The sequence below is a fragment of the Hyperolius riggenbachi genome, chromosome 7 (genome assembly GCF_040937935.1).
Source record: "Hyperolius riggenbachi isolate aHypRig1 chromosome 7, aHypRig1.pri, whole genome shotgun sequence".
Taxonomy (NCBI): domain Eukaryota; kingdom Metazoa; phylum Chordata; class Amphibia; order Anura; family Hyperoliidae; genus Hyperolius; species Hyperolius riggenbachi.
Genome location: NC_090652.1, coordinates 281,899,992 through 281,919,931, shown reverse-complemented (window position 1 = coordinate 281,919,931; position 19,940 = coordinate 281,899,992). Strand labels below are relative to the sequence as shown.

Here is a 19,940-nt window from a genome sequence, read left to right as displayed (position 1 = left end):
AACCTATAATGATGTGTTCTGACAGTTGCTGTTAAAGTGAGGTTTCACAGAGACTGTATCACCCCCATTAGATTTTTCAGCTTTGCGTGACAGACCTTCCATCTTGTGACAGTCACACATAACAGTACATCACAGAGCGCAGCAGACGCTGGCTGCCTATAGACAGATCAGCCATACATCCCTGCTGCAGCATAATTCACAGCACCTGCATCTTCAGTGCAGTTTAATTACATTATTGCAGCGAAATATCAGGAAAAACAGACATTCCTCAAGCAAACAGACAGAAAGCGTTACCAAATTGATAGCGCTAATATTTCCTGAAGGTGCCACCTGCTTTTTGTCACTCGTGAACAAATGGGCTTGCCGGTACTACAAGCGCGGAATATTACCGCGCTGAGGGAAGATGTGTTTACAGGCTGTTTGTCACAGACGTCAGGATGAGAACGATTCCCCATTCCTTTATTGTCTGTTTACATACACAGATTACTTGTGGCAGCGCGACTCCTGTTTTAGTGCTATAATACTTCCAGCAGATTTGTACCCCATGGGGCACAGTAGTGACTGGGAATGGCATGCTTTGTAGAGAGGAAGAAGTGTATGAGGTACAGATAAGACTGCATAATTATAAGGTGCACAGCGCTGAGGTAACAGGAAGTATTAACCACTTCGCATCCAGACCTTATTTCCCCGGTTATGGACCAGAGCAGTCTTGACATTTTAGCTATGTCCGAATTTAATCAGCAAAAACTTCATAACTACTTATGACACATGAATGAAATATATATATATATTTTTTCAAGACAAACTAGGCTTTCATTGGGTGGTATTTTTTCCCTTAAAGAGACACTGAAGCGAAAAAAAAAATATGATATAATGAATTGGTTGTGTACTATGAATAATTACTAGAAGATTATCAGCAAAGAAAATATTCTCATATTTTTATTTTCAGGTATATAGTGTTTTTTCTAACATTGCATTATTCTATAATATGTGCAGATTACACAACACTCAGCATTCAAAATGAGTCTTTCAGAGCAGTCTGTGAAGTAATGAACTCTCCTCTAGCAGAGGAAAAGTAAACAGTTCAATTACAGTTGAGATAATAAAAGTCAGATAACAGCCCTCTCCACGACTAAAGCTGGCCATACACTGGCCCGATTTGCGCCTGTTTCGACAGCAGATTCGATCACTGGGATCGAATCTGCTGCCAATCGTTCACGCTACACGCCGAATTTCGATCCATTTCGTCCGATCCCGTCGATCGCGCCGTGCGGAAAATAACCGTCGATCGCCCCCCGGGGGTAAAGAGCGCATCGCTAGCGGCGTTCGAGTGCCCCACGACCGACGCAATAGAGCCCGCATACATTACCTGCTCCGCCGGCGCGACTCCAGTCTCCTGGTCACCGCTGCTCTGTCTACGCTCTGGTCTCCAGGTCCGGCATGCCTCACTTCTTCTAGCCCGGCAGGAAGTTTAAACAGTAGAGCGCCCTCTACTGTTTAAACTTCCTGCCGGGCTAGAAGAAGTGAGGCATGCCGGACCTGGAGACCAGAGCGCAGACAGAGCAGCGGTGACCGGGAGACTGGAGTCGCGCTTTCGGAGCAGGTAATGTATGCGGGCATGCAGGCGGGGGCAGCAGCAGCAGCACCACCACAACAGATTGTGAACAGTTTCAGGCTGAAATCGGTTCACAATCTGTTTGCTGTAAAGGTAGCCATACGATCCCTCTCTGATCAGATTCGATCAGAGAGGGATCTATCTGTTGGTCGAATCTGATGGCAAATCGACCAGTGTATGGCCACCTTAAGTTAGTCGGAGAGCTTAATAGCTTTTTTGCATAGAGATAACAACTGGAGTTTCTCAACTCTTCCTGTACTGGAAACAATTACACTGATGTATCTGATCTTAATGTTTTATTTCTTAGCTGTGCTACACATACAAATCATAATATCATCATTTTTTTTTCGCTTCAGTGTCTCTTTAAACAATTTAGTTTTCTATGCATTTTAACCACCTTACGATCACCTAATGCTGATTGGCGTTCGCAAAGGTGGCTCCCCCTGGACTGCCTTAGGCCGATTGGCGTCAAGTTCTGGGGGAGGAGATTAGCGCTTTCTATTGCAGCGCTTTACTGGGGATAGCCCTGTCACTTGGCTGTCCCTTAGAGTGGCTCACCACGCGATCCCCTCTCATAGGCTGATGCCTGTGAGAGAAGCTCGCCCTGATTGGACCTAGAAAGGAGGGAGGTAAAAAAATAGAAGTCATTAAAAAATAAAATAAAATTATAAAAAAATAAATAAAGCCCGCAGCAGTGATCAGAGCCCACCAACAGAAAGTTGGTGGGCAAAAAAGGAGGACAGATTCATTTGGGTGGTAAGTTGTATCGCCGTGCAGCACACTGTTAAAGCTGCAGTGTGCTGAATTGTAAAAAATAGCCTGTTCGGGGGGGCGGGGGGGTCCTTAAAGAGAGTCTGAAGCCATTTAATGTATCTCTTTTTATTGCCCAGTTATCTTAAGCATTTAGATCAAAGCTGATTCACCGCATCTCCGCGGCAGAACAAAGTACAGTGGGATGCGAAAGTTTGGGCGCCCTTGTTAATCGTCATTATTTTCGTGTATAAGTTGTTACAATAAAAAATGTCAGTTAAATATATCATATAGGAGACACACACAGTGATATTTGAGAAGTGAAATTAAGTTTATTGGCTTTACAGAAAGTGTGCAATAATTGTTTAAACAAAATTATTATTGGCTGGATAGTGTAATGGTTAAGGGCTCTGCCTCTGACACGGGAGACCTGGGTTCGAATCTCAGCTCTGCCTGTTCAGTAAGCCAGCATCTACTCAGTAGGAGACCTCGGGCAAGTCTCCCTAACAATGCTACTGCCTATAGAGCGCGTCTTAGGGCCCTTTCACACCAGAGGGCTTTTTCGGTGTTTTAACGCCACAGCCAAAGTTAGCGTTTTCCTAGGTAAAATGAAAGTCCTTAGACTTTCATTTTACCTTTCACACTTAACGCTGCATTTTGGAGCGTTGCGTTTTGAAGCTCCCAGGAGCGCTGCGTTTTTCAATACAATTGATACTAATGTATTGGCGTTAAAACACCTTAAAAACGCTTTGAAAACGTCTTAAAAACGCCAGCAGCCAAAACGCAGCGTTTTAGCCTTTTACTGCTGCCTGTAATGTGAAAGAGTGTGATATAAATGTTCTGTGTTTGTTTTCTTTAGGTGCATAAATTTGGGCACCACATAAAAGAAATGAAATCAATATTTAGTAGATCCTCCTTTTGCAGAAATTACAGCCTCTAAACACTTCCTGTAGGTTCCAATGAGAGTCTGGATTCTGGTTGAAGGTATTTTAGACCATTCCTCTTTACAAAACATCTCTAGTTCAATCAGGTTTGATGGTTTCCGAGCATGGACAGCTCTCTTTAACTGACACCACAGATTTTCAATTATATTCAGGTCTGGGGACTAAGATAGCTATTTCAGAACATTGTACTCGTTCCTTTGCATGGATGCCTTAGTGGATTTTGAGCAGTGTTTAGGGTTGTTGTTTTGTTGAAAGATCTAGCCCCGGTGCAGCTTCAGCTCTGTTCACACCGGAGGGAAAAAATGGTCCGTTCACATATCCTAACAGAATAGATGCGAACGGATCCAATGTTAACCTATGGATCCGATCACATTGGTCTGTTAGGATGGATCCGTTCTGCATGATCCACTGAACGGACAATAAATTTGGTTCTGTAGCAATTTTTTCAGGACCGCTGAGCCCAGTGGAACGGAAATGGAAGCTGAAGCGCTGCGTTGGGGCAATAAGAAGATGGAACGTTTCTTCACACTTGTAGAAACGGACCGTTCTAGCCAGCAAAATCCATTTTGGGGGTGGGGGTCTGGGGTGTATGTTGGGAAACAGAACGGAAGCAGCAGAACAGCAACGGAGTGAAATCTTATCCGATCCACCAGTAATCAGGTCCGTTTTCACGGGTCCGTTTGCCACTTAATTGCCAGTATGAACCGGGCCTAATAAAGCTAATCTGCAACTGAAACAAAAACCGTGACTGGTTGCTATGGGCAACACTTACTCCTAGAGTTGTGCTTAATGGTCTCCAAGACTTTTTCCCGCCCAAGTTTGATTTATGGCCATGCGGAACAATTTTACTTCAAATGTCCAGGGGTAAATTCAGTTTCATTTTGTCCGACTAAGTTCACCACATGGCAAATTATTATTTTTTTTGTTCTATCCCTGGTAAAATTGATTGCTAAGAAGTTTCTGCATATGCAGAGTTTGAAATAATTCCTCTCCTTGGGCTGATAAAGTAGAAATGTCACCAGGCGTGATAGCCCGGATAAAATAGCTACTTACAGCTATTCTGTCACAAGTACAAGATGTTACTGCGATTTGATAAGCTGCGGGGGGTAGCGCTGCCCACGGCACTATCTTACCCTTAAGAACCTGGCCCCACGTGAACATCCACAGGAAATGGGTCCGTTTATCAGAAAGAAACTTCCTAAGTAATGAGGCACAATTAAGGCTGTTCTAGCGGAGGAGGATTCTGGTTAAAGACTTCATTGTCCATCTCCACACGACCAAAGTGCGTAAAAGGATAATAGTTCCTTTATCTCTCTCCTTACGGGAATTTTTAAAGCCCCAGTTCAGGCATCGTTTTTTATTACTGCGTTTAGCGCTTATTCATTGCAAATATTTTGTTTATCTAAAATGTAATCTTAAAAAGTTGTCATTTGGCGTAAAAAGTTCAAAGCGGCTCACTGGTGTCTATTTCCTCTTCCGTCAAAACATGTCCTCTGTAAATACCTCTGACGGCTTCTCATCCGCTTCAGAATCGACTTCAAGATCCTGTGTCTGGCCTACAAATCTGTTCTAGGCCTCTTCCACACTACATGCGATTCCGATTTATTATCTGATCCGATTTTTGATTCAGATTAAAAAACGTACTGCATGCTGCTACGATTTTTCATCAGTATAAAAAATTGGAATTGCATGTAGTGTGCAAGAGGCCCTACACTGATACATACCCAGCGGTCCTCTCCGATCCACCAAAGAGCCACGCAAGAGCGCCCCGTGCAACACCCACTCCCAGGAGTGACTCCAGGACTTCTGTAGAGCTGCACTTATTCTCTGGAACTCCCTTTCACTAGTTTGATCTCTCAGCTGTGACAGTTGGCTGCTAAGGCAGAGCAGCTAATTTGTAAACACGGGATGTTAACCCTATGTCTGCTTCCATGAAAGCAGGAAGTAGACACACGGTAGATTCATTGTAGGATTTGTATCAGCTGTAACAAAGAATTGTGTTTCTTTAAAGTGAGTCTGAAAAAAATAAAAAGGATACTCACCTAAGGAGAGGGAAGGCTTTGGGTTCTATAGAGCATTCCCGTTCCTCCTACGGTCTCCACATTCAACCTCTGGCGCCCCCTGTTAGCATTCTCTGACCGATGGGTTGGACCCTACACTCCCTGCCGCTGTGGGAGGCTTTATCAGTCTTCGGGAGCCCAAGGGCTCCCAAAGATGGGCGGCTCTGTGCTGCGCGTGCACTAGTGCGCGAGAGAGCGCAGTACAAAGTGCAGGGCTGTGGAGTCAGAGGTTTCATTAAACTGAGGAGTTGGAGTCGAATGATTTTTTAACCAAATCCATAGCCTTTCTAAAAATTAGCCTAAGGAGTCGGGAGTCGAGGAGTCGGAGCAATTTTGGGTACCTGGAGTCAGTCGGAGATTTCATAAACTGAGGAGTCAGATGATTTTTGTACTGACTCCACAGCCCTGATGGAGTGGCCCGTCTTTGGCAGCACTCGGCTCCCAAAGACTTACCAAAGCGGAAGAGAGCGCCGGATGCATCTGAGACTGCTAACGAGGTAGAATGCCAGGACCAAGAGAGGAACGGGAAGGCTCTATAGGACTCAGAGACTCCCCTCTCCTTAGGTGAGTATCTGTTTTTTTGTTGCTGTTTTTTTTTTGTTTAGGAATTGCATCAGACTTCCTTTAAAGGTTATTAGGCTGTTACTTATCTTAGAGCAGAAGGGAAGTTCTGAGTTCAGGTTCACTTTAGGACAGACAGGGTGCGGTCAAGAATAATACAGGCCTTAGTGCTGTAACCAGTAATAGCCAAGACATGACCTCTTCCCTGATGTGAGGACAGTACATTTGGATTGCTATGGATTACCAATTTGAGCCTAACCATTGCGTCACTGAGGAGACCCCGTGGAACAAGACAGACATCTTAAGCCATTTAAACAGAAAGACTAAATTACAGGAGTGGTGGTGGGTCCTAAAAAAGTATTTGCAGATGCTCCTTGGTTCGGGCCTTTCATGAGAGACTCACAAACGCTAATCCTTCATCTCTATCGCACACATCAGCCGCCCTTTCCTACCTACAGCTAATTGCGTCTCCCCAGTCACATTCTAAAATATTTTCTCAATTTCAAGGTCAATTATGTGCATTCTTTCCTGGTAATTAGGGCGTACCAAAGAGGCCTGTGGTTAGATTTCTCAAGTGATTATCATCTATCTCTCCTTTCCTCTTCCCATTGACTAATCGTACTTTTTATGGTCCACCCTTCCATGTCACATTACAGATGGAGGCGATACTAGTCCTGAGGAATCGCAACAAAATAATGGCATGCAGACCCGGACGCTGGATGCAGATAACCAATATCCAACAAAATAAGGGAATGCAGACCCGGACGCTGGATGCAGATAACTAATATCCAACAAAATATGGGCATGCAGACCCGGACGCTGGATGCAGATAACTAATATCCAACAAAATAAGGGCATGCAGACCCGGACGCTGGATGCAGATAACCAATATCCAACAAAATAAGGGCATGCAGACCTGGACGCTGGATGCAGATAACCAATATCCAACAAAATAAGGGCATGCAGACCCGGACGCTGGATGCAGATAACCAATATCCAACAAAATAAGGGCATGCAGACCCGGACGCTGGATGCAGATAATTAATATCCAACAAAATAAGGGCATGCAGACCCGGACGCTGGATGCAGATAACCAATATCCAACAAAATAAGGGCACGCAGACCCGGACGCTGGATGCAGATAACTAATATCCAACAAAATAAGGGCATGCAGACCCGGACGCTGGATGCAGATAACTAATATCCAACAAAATAAGGGAATGCAGACCCGGACGCTGGATGCAGATAACCAATATCCAACAAAATAAGGGCATGCAGACCCGGACGCTGGATGCAGATAACTAATATCCAACAAAATAAGGGCATGCAGACCCGGGCGCTGGATGCAGATAACTAATATCCAGGGGAATCACAACAAAATAAGGGCATGCAGACCCGGACGCTGGATGCAGATAACCATTATCCAACAAAATAAGGGCATGCAGACCCGGACGCTGGATGCAGATAACAAATATCCAACAAAATAAGGGCATGCAGACCCGGACGCTGGATGCAGATAACAAATATCCAACAAAATAAGGGCATGCAGACCCGGACGCTGGATGCAGATAACTAATATCCAACAAAATAAGGGCATGCAGACCCGGACGCTGGATGCAGATAACTAATATCCAACAAAATAAGGGCATGCAGACCCGGACGCTGGATGCAGATAACTAATATCCAGGGGAATCACAACAAAATAAGGGCATGCAGACCCGGACGCTGGATGCAGATAACTAATATCCAACAAAATAAGGGCATGCAGACCCGGACGCTGGATGCAGATAACCAATATCCAACAAAATATGGGCATGCAGACTCGGACGCTGGATGCAGATAACTAATATCCAACAAAATAAAGGCATGCAGACCCGGACGCTGGATGCAGATAACCAATATCCAACAAAATAAGGGCATGCAGACCCGGACGCTGGATGCAGATAACTAATATCCAGGGGAATCACAACAAAATAAGGGCATGCAGACCCGGACGCTGGATGAAGATAACCAATATCCAACAAAATAAGGGCATGCAGACCCGGACGCTGGTTGCAGATAACTAACATCCAACAAAATATGGGCATGCAGACAACTAATATCCAGGGGAATCACAACAAAATAAGGGCATGCAGACCCGGACCCTGGATGAAGATAACTAATATCCAACAAAATAAGGGCATGCAGACCCGGACGCTGGATGCAGATAACTAATATCCAGGGGAATCACAACAAAATAAGGGCATGCAGACCTGGACCCTGGATGCAGATAACCAATATCCAATAAAATAAGGGGATGCAGACCCGGACGCTGGATGCAGATAACAAATATCCAACAAAATAAGGGCATGCAGACCCGGACGCTGGATGCAGATAACTAATATCCAACAAAATAAGGGCATGCAGACCCGGACGCTGGATGCAGATAACTAATATCCAACAAAAAAAGGGCATGCAGACCCGGACGCTGGATGCAGATAACCAATATCCAACAAAATAAGGGCATGCAGACCCGGACGCTGGATGCAGGTAACTAATATCCAACAAAATAAGGGCATGCAGACCCGGACGCTGGATGCAGATAACTAATATCCAGAGGAATCACAACAAAATAAGGGCATGCAGACCCGGACGCTGGATGCAGATAACTAATATCCAGGGGAATCACAACAAAATAAGGGCATGCAGACCCGGACGCTGGATGCAGATAACTAATATCCAACAAAATAAGGGCATGAAGACCCGGACGCTGTATGCAGATAACTAATGTCCAGAGGAATCACAACAAAATAAGGGCATGCAGACCCGGACGCTGGATGCAGATAACTAATATCCAAGGGAATCACAACAAAATAAGGGCATGCAGATAACTACAGTAATATCTAGGGAAGCAGCATATAAATACTAAAATAACAATAATCTCTCGTACAATCTCTTCTTTCTAGCACTGGCAGTTTTCCGAGCCTGGCCTCTGTTGCTATCTAGATCGCCCCTAAGCGCCCCCCCCCCCCGCGCTCTGCAATCCCCCCATAAAATACAGCCGCGCTGCTGACACGCAGCTTGTCAGAGCGGGCAGTTTATTCCTTTGTACCGTCAGTATCTGCTCTCCCCCGCCTCCTGCATTGCTCCGGTCCCCACCCGCGTCCCTCCGGTCCTCGCCCGCGTCCCTTCCCTCCCCGCTGATTGGAGGGAAGGGACGTGGGTGGGGACCGGAGCGATGCAGGAGGCGGGGGAGAGCGGAGACTGACGTTAAAAAGGTAAACACAGCCCACACAGCGCGGCTGTGATTTATGGGGTCTCGCTGAGCGCAGGAGGGATTTAGGGGGGATCTGAATAGCAACAGAGGCTGGGCTCTATAGGCAGACCCAGCCTCTGTATTGGGATTTCGTTGTGAGAACCCCACCTCGCCACAGCCCTGGAGGTGGCTGTGGCGTATCGGGACGGGAAGGTTTGCAGGTAGTACGGTGGTCACAATGCTTTTATTGGTCCTGTGATCAGATCCTTACAGGTGAGTGGCTGAATGGAGTAATGGTTAAGGGTTCTGCCTCTGACACAGGAGACCAGGGTTCAAATCTCAGCTCTGCCTGTTCAGTAAGCCAGCACCTATTCAGTAGGAGACCTTGGGCCAGTCTCCCTAACACTGCTACTGCCTATAGAGCGCGCCCTAGTGGCTGCAGCTCTGGCGCTTTGAGTCCGCCAGGAGAAAAGCGTGATGTAAGTGTTCTGTGTTTGTTTGTGTTGTGTGTTGTGAGATATACATGTGATGCCTTTTGTTAGAGTAGGTTGATTCTTCTTTTTGTTGCGGTATTGTGCACATTCATTATACTGATATTGCAATTGGATTTGCATTTTTGGATTTGCTTCAAGTCCTGCACTATGCACCTTATTTATTGGAACTGATGCTTATTTTGTGTATCGTCATGTATTATACTTGACTTTGTGTACCTGGCATATACTTTTGTGATTGGTTTTTGCACGCTGTTGGCTTTTTATGAGTTTATTTGACACTGCACTACATCACTTTTCGTATCGGCACATGCTGCTCTGTACTCACTTTGCGTGCTACTACCTAATTTGCTGCACTTTATATATTGGTATCACAACTCTTTCATATCTGCCACTCATATTTACAGGACCAATACTATTACACTATAACTTCTTCATTCAGCACTTTGGCTGGGTGCCAGAAGTACCCGCATTATCTTTGATCTTACAGACTTTCATCCCCCTTATTTTTGTACTCCGATCGTCCAAATTACTTACAGCCAATACATTACCAATTTTTGGTTCCTATGTCTCAGGTTTGTGATTTTAATGATTACTGAAGGGATTAATAAAGATTATTAATTATTCACCTAGGGGCATAACTAGAAATCACTGGGCCCCCTGCAAAACTTTGGATGGTGCCCCCTCCTCCCCCCGCTTTCTGCACAGGGAAACTGAGAAGCAATGTTACACAATTGGCTAGTGCACACTTGAATGTGTTTTCCCCATAGAGATAAACAGACAGCAGTGAAGCACTGCACACATTTTCTCTATCAATTACATTAGCTTCTGTGATACAACGTGCATGTTTTCACACATACAGACACACATGGTGTACAGAAACCGCAAAGAGAAAACCAACAGACGAGTGTGCTGCCAGCCTCAACTTATTACACTCACTCTGTCCCCCTCAATGGAGCAGAACTGGTTCTGCAGACGTTCTCAGCATCACTAGAGCACACAGCACTTGGGAAGGAGGAGGAAAGACTGGACATAGAGCAGCGCTGTAAACAAGACCCTACTGAACACTGCATAGGGACTCTCTACAAATCTTTTTCTGCAAAACTTTGTATGATTCCCTATCAGCGGCTGAACAGATGCAGTCAATAGAACAACTGTTTAGATAGCAGAAAGTTTTTTTTTCTCTCAGAGCCCTTAATTGTCAGTCTCTCAGGACAGGGAAAAGAAACTTCTCCCCCCACGGGGCCGCCTGCAGCTTCTGGGCCCCACTGCGGCTGCATCACTTGCAGGGTCTATTGTTACGTCCCTGTATTTAACTACTAGTGCATTGAGAGACTCTTCTCTTCTATTTGTGATACTATTAGAGATGGACGATGAGATGGAAATTATTCCAAGCAGGATTATGCAAATTTTGGGTGCAAGTTTATGCGGTTTCAAAATGGACCAGTCAAATTCCACCTCTGTGGGATTTGATTGGTCCATTTCAAAGCTGCATAAATTAGCATACAAAGAAGTTGGCAAAATCTTGCAACAACTCGGACTTACAGCTTACTGGCCATCCTTACCAGATATCATGTTAGCCTCCTGGTTTCACCCCACCATAAGTCTCCAACCAAAATTCACCCTACTGCATATATATTTTCCAGAAAGCACCATTAAGGGCCTGATTCACAAAGCAGTGCAAAGTGTTTGCACACCTGTGAAAAGCCCAGAAGAAACTTGCGCGAAATTCCAAGGGTACAGGATGGCTCCATGGGGCTGGTAGAAGCCCCAGGTAAGTGAAACTCAATTTATTTATTTTTTTTGCCTGACGATTCCTTTAAGGACCACAGGCTTAAACCCTCCCTAAAGACCTCGCTGCAGGGCCATGCAACTCAGAACACAAGTGATTCCCCCTCCCCCCCCCTTTTCTGCCCACCAACAGAGCTCTCTGTTGGTGGGCAATCTCTGTTGGTGGGAAAGGATCGCTCCCTGGATGTTTTTTTTTTTTTTTTTTTTTTTTAGTAAATATTTATTTCATTATTTTTTATAATAAAAATGTTTTCTATATTTATTATAATCCCGCCCTCCCCCACCAGCCAATTACTGTGATCAGCTGTCATAGGCATCAGTCTATGACAGCAGATCACTTCCCAGCCTCTAGAGATGACAGCCGTGTCACACGGCTGACCCCAGTACATCGCTGCCGTAGATTGCAGCGCTGTACTGTGTTAACCTGCTGAGCGGTCTGGACGAGCTCAGCTCGTCCAACACCGCCAGAGGCTGCCGCTCAGGCCCTGCTGGGCCGATTTTCGTGAAATAAAAAGCAGCACACGCAGCCGGCACTTTGCCAGCCGCGTGTGCTGCCTGATCGCCGCCGCTCTGTGGCGATTCGCCGCGAGCAGCGGCGAAAGAGGGTCCCCCCAGCCGCCTGAGCCCAGCGTAGCCGGAACAAAAAGTTCCGGCCAGCGCTAAGGGCTGGATCGGAGGCGGCTGACGTCAGGACGTCGGCTGACGTCGATGACGTCACTCCGCTCGTCGCTATGGCGACGATGTAAGCAAAACAAGGAAGGCCGCTCATTGCGGCCTTCCTTGTTTATTCTGGGCGCCGGAGGCGATCGGAAGAGCGCCTCCGGAGCGCCCTCTAGTGGGCTTTCATGCAGCCAACTTTCAGTTGGCTGCATGAAATAGTTTTTTTTTTATTTAAAAAAAACCATCCCGCAGCCACCCTGGCGATTTAATCAGAACGCCAGGGTGGTTAATAGACGGCGAAACGGAGCTCCGTCATCCAAGCGGAGAAGCGTGTGCATCGGCGCATGCGATCTCCTGCAAATCCCCGCCCCAGGACTTTACGCCAATCGGTGTAATGCGGTTCTGGGGCTGGCGCCGCGTGCACACCCATCGGCGTGACGCAGTCGCCAAGTAGATAAATACATCTACACACTGTACAAATATCAAAAGAAGGCAGATTAGCGCATCACCAGGCCGCCTCAGATTAGTATACCTACAGAGATGCACTGAGCCCCCCCTGAGACAACAAACGCACCCTGTACCCAAAACAGAAGCTGTGCCTATACATTAACATTAAATGCAAAACTATTAGATGGGAGCAGCTAGATGAAAAAAACATACAGTTTATGTATACAGCGAACAATGGACAGCGCTGTCCATTGTTCGCTGTATAAATACACTATACAAATACATTAGCACTCTCACCTTACAGCGCTGGGTACCCGGTTCAAATACCAGCCAGGGCAATATTTGCATGGAGTTTGCATGTTCTCCCCGAATCTGTGTGGGTTTCTTGCATCCCAATAAACATACAGATAAGTTAATTGGCTTCCTGCTAAATTGGCCCTAAACTATGATATACACACTACACGAAACATACATAGATATAGGACTATGGTAGGGATTCGATTGTGAGCCCCTCTGTGGGACAGTTAGGTGACAAGACAATATACTCTGAACGGCGCTACAAAGATGTCGGCGCTATACAAATACTAAATAATAATATGGTAGGACATTACACTATGACTATGGAATTAGACTGTGGGGTCCTCTGAGGACAGTCAGTGACATAACTATGTAATCTGTAAAGCTCTACAAAGGATGTTAGTGCTATATAAATACACAATAATAATAATATGGTAGGACATTAGACTATGACTATGGTATGGATTAGATTGTGAGCTCCTCTGAGGACACTCTGTGACATGACTATGTACTCTGTAAAACGTGCTGCAGCATATGTCAGTGCTATATAAATACACAATAATATGGTAGGGCATTAGAATATGACTATGGTATGGATTAGATGGTGAGCTTCTCTAAAGACAGTCAGTAACATGACTATGTACTAAAGTGCTGCAGAAGATGTCACTGCTATATAAATACACAATAATAATATGGTAGGACATTAGAATAGGACTATGGTATGGATTAGAGTGTGAGCTCCTCTGAGGACAGTTAGTGACATGACTATGTACTCTGTAAAGTGCTGCAGAAGATGTCACTGCTATATAAATACACAATAATAATATGGTAGGACATTAGAATACGACTATGTTATGGATTAGAGTGTGAGCTCCTCTGAGGACAGTTAGTGACATGACTATGTACTCTGTAGAGTGCTGCGGAAGATGTCACTGCTATATAAATACATAATAATAATATGGTAGGACATTAGAATAGGACTATGGTATGGATTAGAGTGTGAGCTCCTCTGAGGACAGTTAGTGATATGACTATGTACTCTGTAGAGTGCTGCGGAAGATGTCACTGCTATATAAATACATAATAATAATATGGTAGGACATTAGAATAGGACTATGGTATGGATTAGATGGTGAGCTCCTCTGAGGAAACTCAGTGACATGACTATGTACTCTGTAGAGTGCTGCAGGAGATGTCAGTGCTATATAAATACATAATAATAATATGGTAGGACATTAGAATATGACTATGGTATGGATTAGATGGTGAACTCCTCTGAGGAAACTCAGTGACATGACTATGTACTCTGTAAAGTGCTGCGGAAGATGTCACTGCTATATAAATACATAATAATAATATGGTAGGACATTAGAATAGGACTATGGTATGGATTAGATGGTGAACTCCTCTGAGGAAACTCAGTGACATGACTATGTACTCTGTAAAGTGCTTTAGAAGATGCCAGCGCTATATGAATATGTAATCATAATATGATAGGACACTAGCCTATGGCAGGGAATAGATTACATCCATACCGCATACTGAATTATGCCGCAAGCCAACAGAGCACCCACTGTCCTTTACGATTGTTATTATTAGCATATTTTTGGGTTGATGGTCAAACATGTCACTTGCTTACAATGACTTTAGCTCCAGCCCTGTATGGACCCTTCATTCCAACCTATAAAACCTTCACCTTAACTGTTGGCAAATCTTCCTAATCTCCAAACAAGTAAATATTGTTTTGATTTCCCTCCCTTGCTCGCCGCCTGTAGCTCTCTATTAGCGCAAAGCCGCACGGAGTGATATGCACATCATTCTGCGTTGTAACAACTCACTAGTAGTGTGTCATTTTCACCTCATCACCTCCTCCCGACACGTTGATCTTTGCACCTTTTTTTGTCAGAGTTCAATACCTTCTCCTCTACCCCAATGCTAACAGCATCACACCTTGACTGAACTATGTGGTTCATTAGCAGGCTTCTGACTCTCAGTGTTTGGACCCTGTGCACGCTGGGATTAGGCATCCATATGCCACCATACCTTCAATTTTCACATTGGCACGCTATTGACACCACAGTTTAGCTGCGACTAAAATTATCCAAGCCTCTGCCGTAACGGTGATATGTAATTAAAACATTAAAGCCCCCTGATTTCAAGGATAAAGAGATGGAAGCGCTGCAAAGTATATAATATTCCTTCCGTCCTTTTGCATTCTGAAGGGAGGGGTAGGAGGGGGGGGGGTGAGTTTCACATCAATGTGTGAAGGAAATTGTGATAAAATATGAGCGCAGGTTGTGTTGTGGCAATTCTTTAGGGGTCTGTATGTGGCGGAGATAATGGAATGCTGTATACAACTCACCCCACCTCTGCCCTTTAATCTAACCTACGACTAATTCCATTAATTTCATGCTAATTTAAAGCAGACAGATGGCACCCATATCAGACATGTCTCAGATTCATGTCACTGTGGATGGAGGAGGAAAAATAAAAAGTCCTTCGATCAGGATATTAAAGTGGTATTCCGGGCAGAAGAAAACCGACCTCAGGAAGAAAACTTCAGATTTCTGTCTCCCTACAGAGTTGTCTCTGATGAACCCCACTGAAGATCTGAAGTCTAGTTCTAAACTGTGAGGGTCATTCGGAAAGTAGCAGCCATTTCCAATTAATCATTAAGCAATACCAGTTGCCTGGCTATCTTGCTGATCCTCTGCCTCTAATACGTTTAGCCATAGACCCTGAACAAGCATGCAGCAGATCAGGTGTTTCTGACATTATTGTCAGATCTGACAAGATTGGCCGCATGCTTGTTTCTGGTGTCATACAGACACTACTGCAGCCAAACAGATCAGCAGGGCTGCCAGGCAACTGATATTGCTTAAAAGAAAATTATTATGGCAGCTTCCATATACCTCTCACTACAGTTGTCCTTTAGCCACTTAACCACTTGAGGACCGCAGTGTTAAATAGTGGTATAGACAAGCTCAGCTCGTCCATGACCGCCGCGCTGGATTGCTCTGGCCCTGGTGGGCCGATTTTCATCAGCTAGCACTTTGTTAGCTGCGTGTTGGGGACGATCGCCGGCGCCCGCCACTGATGCGCCGCTACCCGCCGCGTAACAGGGCCTCCCACGAGACCCAGTGCGCAGCCTGGCCAATCAGTGCCAGGCAGCGCTAAGGGGTGGATCGGGACTCCCTCTGACGTCACGATCGTCGCCATGGCGACGGGGGATGCCAAACAGGTTTGCTCTGATCGCCGGAGGCAATCGGAAGGGGTGGGGGGATTCCGCTCCTCTGCGGCTATCATGTAGCTAGCGCTAGGCTAGCTACATGATTTAAAAAAACATTTTTTTTTTAAATAGTGTTGCGCAGCCACCCTGGCACAATCAATAGAACGCCAGGGTGGTTAAACCCCCTTAAAGCCTTAAAGACCAGCCCATTTTTCTGTAAATAGGCCACAGCAGCTTTAAGGCCTAGCTGCAGGGCCGCACAACTCAGCACGCAAGTGATCCCCCTTCTCTCCCCACCAACAGATGTTGGTGGGGTCGGATCGCTCCCCCAGTGTTTATTTATTTTTTATAAATATTTATGTTATTTGTTTTTTAATAAATTTACCTATTTATTTTTTCCTAACTCCCTCCCTCCCCCCAGTCAGCCAGTGACGGCGATCGGCCGCTCTCCTGTGTCCCCAGTACTGCGCTGCCTTAGATCGCAGTGCTGTACAGCCTAATTAGACGGTGGTTTCGTCTAAAACACCCCCCCCCCATGACCAGTGATCCCCCCTTTTCTGCCTATCAACAGAGCTTTCTGTTGGTGGGCTCTGATCGCTCCCGGCATGTTTGTATATTTTATTTTTTATAACAAGTTTTTTTTTTTTTTATTCCAGCCCCTCCCTCCCTCTGCCAGCCAATCACCGCTATTGCCTGTCATAAGCATCAGCCTATGACAGCCGATCGCTCCTGATCTTCTGTAGGGGACAGCCGAGTGACATGGCTGTCCCCAGTACAGCGTTGCCTTAGATTGCAGCGCTGTACAATGTAAATAGACGGTGGTTTCTAAGTCTAAGGCTCAACACACACCATACAATCTTGGTTGTTCAATCTTACCACTTTCATGTAGTATAAGAGCTTATCCAATCACTCATTCAAGGTATTTTCAATCTGTTGGCCCTTATACTACATACATTTGGTAAATCTGTACAACCAAGATTGTATGGTGTGTGTTGAGCTTAACAGTCTACTAGCTGTGATCGCCGCTGGGAGACTGAGGACGGTGCAGAGCTCCCTCATTCAAGCAGGGATGCTCTCCTGCAAAACAAGCTTCCAGGACTGCACGCCAATTGGCGTGGAGCGGTCTTGGGGACAATTGGCGTGGAGCGGTCTTGGGGACAATTGGCGTGGAGCGGTCCTGGGGACAATTGGCGTGGAGCGGTCCTGGGGACAACTGGCGTGGAGCGGTCCTGGGGACAATTGGCGTGGAGCGGTAATGGGGACAATTGGCGTGGAGCGGTCCTGGGGACAATTGACGTGGAGCGGTCCTGGGGACAATGGACGTGGAGCGGTTGGGAAGAAGTTAAGGAAACATTTATTTTAGATTACACACCATATCTTCTGATTATTTCTCCACATAATCACCTCTTTTATTTTAAAGAGAATCTGTAACGACAAAACGTCCCCTGGGGGGTACTCACCTCGGATGGGGGAAGCCTCAGGATCCTAATGAGGCTTCCCACGCTGTCTGCCGTCCCTCGGGGGTCTCGCTGTAGCCCTCCGTACAGCGGTGACGTAATATTTACCTTCCTGGCTCCTGCGCAGGCGCTCTGGCGGCTGTCGGCTCCGAAGGAGGCGGAAATACCCGATCGCCGTCGGGTCGCTCTACTGCGCAGGCGCAAGTCTCCGGCGCCTGCGCAGTAGAGCGGACCCGACTGAGATCGGGTATTTCCGCCTCCTTCGGAGCCGACAGCAGCCACAGCGCCCCCGCTGGAGCCTGCAAAGGTAAATATTGAATTGAACAGTCGGGCCTGTCGCCGGCTGTTCGGAGGGCTGCAGCGAGACCTCCGTGGGACAGAGGACGGCGTGGGAAGCCTCATTAGGATCCTGAGGCTTCCCCCACCCGAGGTGAGTACCCCCCAGGGGACGTTTTTGATGTTACAGAGTCTCTTTAAGTAAACCTGAGCCGAAGCTCAGGTTAAAAGGAAATACTTACCTAACATGAGGGATCCTATAGAAGCTTCCTGGGACCTCCTCGCTTCTGCCATTGCTCCTCGGGCCCTCCAGAAGATCCAGGCTGTGCTCCTCTCTTCAAGCACTTGAATGACCGAGCTGCATCTACTACTTTACAGTAGTAATTGATACCGATATTTTACTACAGCTAAATCTAACCCTACTCCAACACTGAACTCTGCTCCAATGCCTATCCCTAACCACCCCGAGCTTAAATTCACCCTTCCTGCCGTCATAGCTTAACTGTGCCCCCCTGTCGCAAACCCCCTTCCTGCCGCCTAACCTTAAAGAGACACTGAAGCAAAAAAAAAATGATGATATTATGATTTGTATGTGTAGTACAGCTAAGAAAAAAAACATTAAGATCAGATACATCAGTCTAATTGTTTCCAGTGCAGGAAGAGTTGAGAAACTCCAGTTGTTATCTCTATGCAAAAAAGCTATTAAGCTCTCCCGACCAACTTGGTCATGGAGAGGGCTGTTATCTGACTTTTATCATCTCAACTGTAATTGAACTGTTTACTTTTCCTCTAGCAGAGGAGAGTTTATTACTTCACAGACTGCTCTGAAAGACTCATTTTGAATGCTGAGTGTTGTGTAATCTGCACATATTATAGAGTGATGCAATGTTAGAAAAAACACTATATACCTGAAAATAAAAATATGAGAATATTTTCTTTGCTGCTAATCTTCTAGTAATTATTCATAGTACACAACCAATTCATTATATCATATATTTTTTTTCGCTTCAGTGTCTCTTTAAGGCCTCGTTCACATCTGCTGCGCTGAAAAACGCGTGAAAGCGCGTGGTAAAAAACGCATGCGCTTGTGCCCGTTTTAGTGCGCGTTTCTGTGCGTTGCGCTGCGCTTCTTTAAAGCATGTTTTGCTTGTTGTACCAGCAGCAGTTGTCAATAAAACTTTGTTTTTGTATGTAGATGTATTTTTTTCTCCAATTAGGGGTAAAAAACGCATGCGCTTCTATGCGCTTGTACGCGCTTCTATGCGCTAAAACATCCCACCCATTCACTTGCATTGCTGTGCGCTTTCCAGCTCAACGCACAGAAATGCATGCAACCCTACGTTTCTGTAACGCTGCTCAGCGCAGTGCATAGATGTGAACCAGCTACATTTAGTTACATGGGAAAGTAAATACCTTGCTGATCGCACAGGGCAGTGCGCTGTAAAAACCGCACAGAAACGGCCCTAATGTGAACGAGGCCTAAAAGGACACTTAAGCCAGGAATAAAAAAAATCTGTTTTACTTGCCTGGGGCTTCTACCAGCCCCCTAAAGCCGTCTCGTGCCCTCGCAGTCACTCTCGGATCCTCCAGTCCCCTGCCGCAAGCTAGTTTCGTTTTCGCTGACAGGCCCTGACAGGGAGTCGGCGGGCTTTCTGCACCTGCGCAGGCCTGGCCACGTATATCCATCTTCATGTTCCCGTCCTCAATAGTGTCCTGCACAGGCACAGGATGCTATTGTGGATGGGAGCGCAAAGAAAAATATGAGTGGCCGGGCCTGTCTGCTAAAACGAAACTAGTCGGTGGCGGGGGACCAGAGGCTCAGTGAGTGACTGCGAAGACACGGGATGGCCGGAGGGGGCTGGTAGAAGCCCCAGGAAAGTAAAACTGATTTTTTTATTCCTGGTTTATGTGCCCCTTTAACCGCCCCTACAGCAAACACACTTCCTGAAACCTGACCTTAACCATGCCCTCTGCAGCAAACCCTCTTCCTGATGCCTAACCTTAGCTGCCCCTAAGGCCAACCACTGGTCTAAACCGATTCTTCAAATATCATGTGACCAATACTCATTTCAGGCCTGCTGATATGGCCACAGTGCCCCCATTCCTCTGTTTACTGCAGTTTTGGAG

The 19,940-nt window shown here is 46.0% G+C and overlaps 1 protein-coding gene across 5 annotated transcripts in view; it reads right to left on the bottom strand.

The window, feature by feature from the left end:
• Nucleotides 1-19,940, bottom strand: part of GTDC1 (glycosyltransferase like domain containing 1) — a 345,909-nt gene that overhangs the window by 294,312 nt on the left and 31,657 nt on the right. The window contains exon 1 of one of the 5 annotated variants that reach the window (XM_068245870.1): nucleotides 12,852-12,922. The exons of the other annotated variants lie outside the window; for them this stretch is intronic. Within the exon in view, the coding sequence (XP_068101971.1) occupies nucleotides 12,852-12,913 (62 nt within the window). The 5' untranslated portion in view covers nucleotides 12,914-12,922. Of the gene's footprint in view, nucleotides 1-12,851; nucleotides 12,923-19,940 lie in introns of those variants that run through there. 5 annotated transcript variants of the gene reach the window in all.